At 44.0% G+C, this 9,267-nt stretch overlaps 1 protein-coding gene across 1 annotated transcript in view; it reads left to right on the forward strand.

Moving 5' to 3' along the window:
- The window catches only part of FAM241A (family with sequence similarity 241 member A), a 53,458-nt gene extending 45,136 nt beyond the window's left edge, over positions 1-8,322 (forward strand). The window contains exon 2 of the mRNA XM_069743860.1: positions 7,900-8,322. Coding sequence (XP_069599961.1) covers positions 7,900-8,145 — 246 coding nt within the window. The 3' untranslated portion in view covers positions 8,146-8,322. The remainder of the gene's footprint in view (positions 1-7,899) is intronic.
- Positions 8,323-9,267: the final 945 nt, after the last annotated feature.

A 9,267-nucleotide genomic window follows, 5' to 3' on the forward strand; every position in this document is an offset into this window, starting at 1 on the left:
CAACCGTTGTAAAACCGCAGTGAAATCCACAGAATAACCCTGGTAAATCCGCAGCAGTTTTGCACGGCAAATTTATCAAATCCGCTGCAGAAAAATCCGTAGAGGACCAGAATACGTGTACATAGCCTTATCCTAACCCTAACCCTAGTGGAAAAATAAAAGTGAATATATTTTCTTTATTTTATTATTGTCCCTACCTATGGGGGTGATAAAGGGGAGAATCATTTACTATTTTTTATTTTGATCACTGATGGGTTTTATCACAGTGATCAAAATGTACATGGAACGAATCTGCCTACCGGCAGATTCTGCGGGCACACTGCGCATGCGCCCGCCATTTTGGAAGATGGCAGCGCCCATGGAGAAGACTGACGGACACCAGGAGGCTCGGTAAGTATGGGGGGGTGGATCGGAGCACGGGGGAGCGGACAGGAGGATGGAGGGGAGCGGACCATAGAACAGAGGACTGGGGAGGAGATTGGTGGCGGGGGGCAGATCAGGGTTTCCAGCCATGGCCAATGATATTGCAGCATCGGCCATGTAGAAGTTGGGAAAATTAAGTAATGTGTTCTACAAGCGGAACTCGAGAACTGTTTTATTTCCTGCAGAGACGAGTCCTGGCTGGATAAAGTGATGGCGGTCTGTGCTGGATGAAAGATGAAGGACTTCACCTAGAGACGTCACTGGTGAGTCAGTGTTACCTATACACTTACACTATACACTGTATACTATATACAGAGGTCCTGTGTACAATGTCACCAGTGATCACTGTATTATCTATACATTATATACAGAGCTCCTGTGTGTAATGTCACCAGTGATCACTGTATTACCTGTACACAGACACTGCTTACTAATTACAGATCTCCTGTGCATAATGGCACTGATGGTGATAGTATTGTGGGGTTTTTTTGTATTACTGATCAGTATTGTAGTATTCAGTCATTGTTGGTAATATGTGGTCTGGTCATGATGTGGAGGTAATATGTGGTCTGGTCATGGTGTAGCGGTATTTGTTCCTTGTATTTTATATTATTCGATCACTGTGGTGGTAATATGTCATCTGGTCATAGTGTTGTGGTATTTGTTCCTTGTATGTAGTATTATAGGTCATTTTAAAAATTGAAAAATAAATAAAAATATACCTAAATTGTATTGCATATTTTAACAAATATTTAGTAGGTTACAGTAGAGTAGGGCCCGGCCAAAAGTGTCTACCTTGTTGTGGTGGCGGCTTAAAAAATCTTTTGGCCAAAACAAAAGCTGCCGGCTATATGTGTGATCTGGTGATGGGAACTGTTAATGTGTGATAGGTGAGAAGTGGAGATTTTCCAAGAGAGAGTGGTGGGACTGTGGACAGATCGTGGGGTGGAGCCTGGAGGCGGGGCTGGGGTGAAGCCTGGGCGGAGTTTCAAGGGGGCCCCGAAAATTTTGCCAGTATGGGGCCCCGAAATTTCTAGTGGCAGCCCTGTGCATACTACTGTGTCCAGAAAAACCACTGAAGGTGGCAGGAAGGGGAGGGTATTAAACCTCTTTGTGTTCCTGTCCCCCATTAGGGCGGGGAGACATCCTCCGTTACTGCTGTCGTGGAAGGTTCCTAGAAATTGAATTACCGGTAAGACTAATTCTATTTTCAGGTCTCTCCAGAGATGCTCAATTTGGGTTTGGGTCATAGCTCTGGCTGGGCCAGTCAAGAATGGTCAGAGTTGTTCTCAAGCCACTCCTTTGTTATTTTAGCTGTGTGCTTAGGCTCATTGTCTTGTTGGAAGGTGAAACTTCAGCCAAGTCTGAGGTCCAGAGCACTCTGGAAGGTTTTCATCCAGGATATCTCTGTACTTGGCTACATTCATGCTTCCTTCAATGACAACCAGTTGTCCTGTCCCTGCAGCTGAAAAACACCCCCATAGCATGATGCTGCCACCACCATCTTTCACTGTTGGGATTGTATTGGGCAGGTGATGAGAAGTGCCTTTGTTTCTCCACACATTCCACTTAGAATGATCACCAAAAAGGTCTGTCTTCGTCTCATCAGACCAGAGAATCTTATTTCTCAGTCTGGGATTCCTTCGTGTGGATTACTTTTATTTATTTTTATTTTATTTTAAAGCAAACTCTATTCGTGCATTCGTGTCTTGCACTGAGAGGCTTCTTTCAGCCTCTCTGCCATAAAGCCCCGACTGTTGGAGGGCTGCAGTGATAGTTGACTTTGTGGAATTTTCTCCCATCTACCTACTGCATCTCTGGAGCTTGGTCACAGTGATCTTGGGGTTCTTCTTTACCTCTCACCAAGGCTTTTCTCCTACGATTGCTCAGGTTGTCTGGACAGCCAGGTCTAGGAAGACTTCTGGTGGTCCCAAACTTCTTCCACTTAAGGATTATGGAGGCCACTGTGCTCTTAGTAACCTTGAGTACTGCAGAAATTCTTTTGTAACCTTGGCCAGATCTGTGCCTTGCCACAATTGTCTCTGAGCTCCTTGGCCAGTTTCTTTGATCTCATGAGATTCTCAAGTCCTATCAGTTATTAATTAAACACGGCTGGCCTACAATGAAGGAGTAAAACCATCTCAAGGAAGATCACAAGTAAATGAACAGTACATGACTTAAATATGAGTGTCTGAGCAAAAGGTCTGAATACTTATGACCGTGATATTTCAGTTTTTCTTTTTTAATAAATTTGCAAAAACTTCTACATTTGTTTTTTGGTTTTTTGTTTAAGATGGGGTGCAGAAGAGTGTTCATTAATGTAAAAAATGAACTATTTGAATTTACCAAATGGCTGCAATGAAACAAGGCAGTCTGTATACTTTCCGTACCTACTGTAGCTGATTGGAAGTTTTGGTGGCTAGTGGTTGAGGCTAACGCTGCACGTATCTGTGCTCATTGGTATATACATGGAGTCTTGTACATAGTTATGTGGCTTGGGAGTTAATGAGGGAGCCACTGTTGCCAAGAACATGACCTACAGCGTATTTATTTTCATGTATTTACATTTTTTAAAAAAAAATACAGGTTGTATATACTTTCAATAAAAGCTGTAACCTGTCACCTTCCAACTAGAGAGCCATGTCTGTTTATTTAGTGAAGGTGGGTGGTTGGGCAGGAATTTATTTCCCCCCCCCCTCCCCTTCAAGTTTGGCACTTGCGTCATGCAGCTAATCCCGGAGCTCAACGGCTATGCCGATGTAGTAGGCAGGAGATGAGCTCAGTGATTTCAGCCAATATCCAAAACCATTAAATAATCCCACGGAAGGGGACCCGTGGTAAACATCCATCCACCTCAATCGCCCCGGGGGTGGGGGGAAATCCCGCAAGTTCTTTTTGGTAGGGCAAGCTTTCTTAGAGTATCACTGCCCCTTCACCCTGCTGATTTTTAACGTGTTTGTGTGAGTACCATGCACGGCATCATTGAATTGGTAGTGACTGCATGATATTGCCACTATATTCCCTTTGCTTGAATGAGGCTTAATTGCTGTTAGATATTGGATATGGCTGCTACAAATTTGGTATGCCAGGTAAACCATTAACGGCCTATCCTTCAAGGGTTTTCTGACGCCTTGATATTTATCATAGATTCTTATATCATAAACTGTCCCTCAGCTGGGACATTAAAGGGAACCTGTCACCCCGAAATTCGCGGGTGAGGTAAGCCCACCGGCATCAGGGGCTTATCTACAGCATTCTGTAATGCTGTAGATAAGCCCCCAATGTTACCTGAAAAAGGAGACAGACGTTAGATTATACTTACCCAGGGGCGGTCCCGCTGCTGGTCAGGTCAGATGGGCGTCTCCGGTCCGCTGTGGCGCCTCCTATCTTCTTTCCATGACGTCCTCTTCTGATCTTCAGCCACGGCTCCGGCGCAGGCGTACTTTGCTCTGCCCTGTTGAGGGCAGACAAAGTACTGCAGTGCGCAGGCGCCGGAAAGGTCAGAGGCTCGGCGCCTGCGCACTGCAGTACTTTGTCTGTCCTCAACAGGGCAGAGCAAAGTACGCCTGCGCCGGAGCCGTGGCTGAAGATCAGAAGAGGACGTCATGGAAAGAAGATAGGCGCCGCAGCGGACCGGAGACGCCCATCCGACCTGACCAGCAGCGGGACCGCCCCTGGGTAAGTATAATATAACGTCTTTTTCTCCTTTTTCAGGTAACATCGGGGGCTTATCTACAGCATTACAGAATGCTGTAGATAAGCCCCTGATGCCGGTGGGCTTACCTCACCTGCGATTTTCGGGGTGACAGGTGCCCTTTAAGATAACAGCTTATCTATGAGCAAATATAGCAGTAAGGCAGATGCTGGTCTCCTGATCTGTACTCCAAACCCTCATGGGCATATCTGATGCTGGCAAATTCAGGTTTGCGCTTACTCATTCCTTTCTATGGATGAGAAAACACTGAAAAATGTGACATGCTGCAGTTTTCAGAAATGCAGCAGTTTTCCAAATCCGTCAGTAAAATAAACCCAATGTGTGTTTGCATGACATTTCTGAAATCTCATACATTTTGCTGGTACTGTAACGCAGCTTACAATTTGCATAAATGCAACATGTGAAGATGGCCTAAGGCTGGAATTGCACGTGTCATTTTAGTTGTGGTTTTTGACCCAACACTGGTCCTCTACAATGATACACTAATCACAACTACTCTCCTGTTGAGGATCCTGGTTGGGGAACTTGTGATCACTCTGACGCTGCAGTGCAGACGAGTGGTATCACGCTGGAGGAAAGAGGCGGAGGGAGATGGGGACAGCTGCAGGTACTAACTGCGCATGCGCCAGATTCCCAGCCCTTCAGTGTGAATATATCAGAACACACTGCGGGGCAGGATCACTGGATCAGCTGATGGAACTTGCAGGGCAGCGCGCACGGCACATGCCAGAAAAATGAGCACAGCGCAGGTGCCAGGTACGTGCATACAAACAGAGGAGGCGGTGCACTGAGGGGATGATTGATGGCTGGGAGGCGGTTGAGTCCAGGGGAAGAGACGTGCCCACCGGACAGAATACAGGTATGGCGCGAAAATTATTAAACTTAAAATTGCAGCGTTAGTAGGGAGCACAAACAGAAGAGCCACATTCACAGAATGCAGCCTTAGTGCTGCAGAAGGTGGCTCTTTTACTTAAAAACGCCCGGGGGGCGACAGGTTCCCTTTAAAATGAGGGAGGGGGCTATAAGCTACATAATATTCTGAATGGGTCTTTAAATCTTGCGCTTATGATATTGTAGTGCGATTCTGCATATGTAGAATATTTGGTTCAATCTTTACTGAGTATTATTCCACAGATCTCCTCTTAAGGGAAAGGAAAACCTATATGTGAAAGTTTGCAATACAAGTGTTTAGACAAACCCCTCTAATTTTACTGTTTGGATGTGAGTGATATTTCCTGACTTTGTCCTTCACATTCCAAAACGTGTAACACAGCCAGCTGGGATTTTTTTTTTCTTCTGAATTTCTAAAGTGCTGCACCACCAAGAAACTGTTGCATATCACTTTAGAAAATGTAGAATCCACATTAAAGGGTTATACAGGTTACACAGTCCTGCCACGTACACATTTTTATGCTTATTTAATACTAGATGGTGGCCCGATTCTAAAGCATCGGGTATTCTAGAATATGTATGTAGTTTATTTATGAAGATTTAAGAATAATGCAATGAGTACACAGGATTTTCCAGGTAAAATATATACATGATCAGTGAAGCGGTGTTTAAATCCTGCGCCAATATCACTGATTGGTCACGCAGACTGTAACACAGGCCACGCAGTATATAGCAATGTGGTCATCATATCCCTGTTAAAAAAAGAATTCAAATAAAAAAAGTTATATACTCCCCTTCCGGCAGCCCGCAGATCCAGCCCAGGCCTTTAGCGATGCTCGTTGCGATGCTCCATTCCCAATAATGCATTGCGGCAATAACACGTGATGTAGGGGTCTCACGAGACCGCTACATAATCTCTGGTCATTGCCGCAATGGATTCTTGGGACCGGAGCGTCGTGATGAGCGGGAAAAGGTGACGGAAGGTGAGACTATAATAATTTTGTATTTATTATTTTTAGTATTAGATCTTTTTACTATTGATGCTGCATAGGCAGCATCAGTAGTAAAGAAGTTGGCCACACAGGGTTAATAGCGCCGTTAACGGACTTCGTTATTCCGCAGTGTAACTCGGTCCGTTTAACTGACTGCTAAACCGCTATGGGAGCACTGACTGGAGGACAGTAGGGAGGGGGCAGTGACTGGAGTTGAGTAGGGAAGAGGAATTCACAGCCTGACTGTGTCCGTCGCTGATTGGTCATGGCCGGCTGTGGGATTTCCATAACAGACACACAGACGGAAGTGACCCTTAGACGATTATATAGGTAGATAAGGGTGTGAGGATTCCTTACCAAATTATGTATTCAGTTTATTTTACTTATTTTTATTCCCTGCAAAAAAAAAAAAAAAACACACAAGCAACAGTGACCTTCATTTCAGGGGCTGGGCTAGTCACTGCACAATGTGCAGTCGGTACAATCTCTCGCCAGCTCAGATCAGTAGTGCACTCTGTTGCCAGCTTACTATCAGTATGCATTGTAAGGCGAACACCCAGTGTACAGAGACAAGCGCTGCCCCCACAATTGACAATGACAATTTGTTATTAGTCTGAGTCAGGAAGAGCATGGTCATTGTGCAGTGACTGTAACTGCCCCTGAAGCTAAAGTCACTGACTCTTCATTTCAGGGAAGGGGCAGAGGCTGTGGATGTACTGGGATTCTCAAATGAAGTATTGTCAAAGTAAGGAGGGGAGAGAAGCACTTGGAATTTTTTTTTATTTAAAGCCTTTTTGAAATTGTTCAATGTCATTAGATGGGCATACAGGATGAAAATTAACTTGTATTTTGGACCACTTCTTTAAGTAAGGTTCAACACATGCCGTCATATTGTCACATTTGACTCATGAGCTTTAAAGCCTAGAAGGTTTATAATAGTACCTCTGGATACAAGATCATCATGAAAGTCCATTATCATATAAAAACTATAATCCATTATACCTGTAGTATTCTAATAATAATAATTGCTCCACACTCCTAGAGCTGTTCCAGTAACTTGCATGTATGACCTAGTGTTATCAGACGGCGGAGCTGCATTAGCAGACATGGTCACATGTTCACAAACTCCTCGTTGTCGGATTCCATAAAGTGGCCACATACTTTCTTTTTTTTCCCCCACCCTCTTTCCCCCATATAGTTTAGGATAACTCCCATCTTTTCAGCAAAAACTGATTCCACTGTTCTGGGAAAGCTGTCTACAGTACTTCTGAAGTGTGTGGGAATCTATGCGCATGAATTCAGCACCTCTAGTAAGAAGGCTGTGCTTCTGTTTGCGCCAGAAATGCTACTCCGATCAGAGACTGGGTGGGTGTGTCCGTGCTCCTCTCACCCCATATTTCAAGAGAACGGAGTTAAGATGGTGGGGAAAAAAAACTCCTAAAGTCGCAAAACTTTGCACAATGTTGTAAGTCGCTAAATTTTATGCACAACTCTTCAGTTTTGTGGCATAGCCCAAATGGACTTTAGTACATGTTGACCCCTAATCTGTAACTTATTGGTATTGATTTTGCTTTTCAGTAATATCGTTTGCAGTTGATTTTTCCCCCCCCCTCTTAAATATTCTACAATCTCACTAACCGAGATGTTGCAGTGGTGACCTCCTGTTACAGCACCAATACAAGTATCTGTGGCCAGTGCTACCATTCAGCCCCACTCGGGTGTCTTGGCTGCAATACCTGACAACTGCAGCCACTTTGTGAACTATGGCTCCTCACTGTAAATTCCTGGAAATGCTTTTGGCTTCAGACTATCTTGTGATGTAATGTACTGATGTGTCTACAACTATATAGTAAAAACTAAATCATTGTGTCTCCCCAGAGTTCACCCCTTCAGAACGACCGTCCAGAGCAAATCATAAGGGATGACTATGAAAAAATGGGGACACTCTTTGGTGCAATCAACAAACTTCTACTTGACACTGGCTTCTCCCGGATGTACTTTGGTGAAAGGACTGTGGAACCCGTGCTCCTGTTGTTTTTTGGAGTCATGCTTTGGTTTCTCGGCTTACAAGCTCTAGGACTGGTGTCCATTCTCTGCCTTGTCATAATTCATATACAGTCATGATGACCTATATAGCACTGGATTATTTTACAGAAGTTTAATATATTTAAAAAGACCTTTTATCTTAAAGAACACAGCACAAGCAATATTTTAAATTCAGAGAATTGTTTGTTAACCTATTATGTACGGTAAATGTTTTACTTTGCATTGAACAATTAAAACCAATTTCCAAAAAACTGATGTACAGATTAGCCAATATTTGCTGCTCCATGATCTGTGGCTATTGTCTAACATGAAAAGGGTTTTCCCAAAATCACAAGATACCGATCAATAGTTTCAGAATTCCCACACTGTGGGACTGCCAGCAGAATACAGCGCTCATGTGTTTTCAAGGTAGAGAAAACAAGGGTGTCTTCTTTATTTTGAAGTGCCAGCCCCCCCACCCCAACATTTTGTGGGGGGCAGTCAGGATACCCACCATCTGTGTATGGGAATCTGATATTTCACGTAAGACACAGGTAACTAGTATGTATGCTACCCTCCACCATCTTAAAGGGGTATTCTCATGTTTGAAAGCATCCCTATCTTTTGGATAGTGGATAACTCTCCGCTGATCCTGCTCCATTCATTCTAATGGGAGTACAAACACAAAATTTGGTCATGCATAGCAATCCTCAATCTTCAGCACTTCCATTTGGTGTGAATGGAGTGATGGTACACCTGATCAATCTGTGCGCCATTCTCCCGATACTCTTAAGTTCTCCGGGATCTCTGTTGACCAGTGATTGAATCCCTAGCAATTGGAAAATTAACCCCTGTATCACTGAGGATAGCTTACAAGCTTGAGATATCAATTTAACTGAAAAGGAGACCCCGCATGAAATCACTAGAAGGTCAAACTTTATTAACTTTGGTTGAAAAAAAAAAAAAACCTAAAGAATAAGTGCAAGGCACAATAAGATGAGGGAAAACAAAGTTACATTTAATTGAAAATTTAATCGAAGCTGATGAGAAGAAGTCTAATGTATATGTGACGCCCAAGAGACCGGGGTACCCAGCACCGGACCAATGGGGTCTGTCTGTTGAGGGGGGTGTCACGGGTGGCTTGACCCGGTGCTGTGGCCTCAGGCAATGCAGTGTAAAGGGTATCGTGAGGGAACAGGCACTTACTTGATCAGCAGCAGG

Source organism: Ranitomeya imitator, chromosome 1, assembly GCF_032444005.1.
Source record: "Ranitomeya imitator isolate aRanImi1 chromosome 1, aRanImi1.pri, whole genome shotgun sequence".
NCBI lineage: Eukaryota > Metazoa > Chordata > Amphibia > Anura > Dendrobatidae > Ranitomeya > Ranitomeya imitator.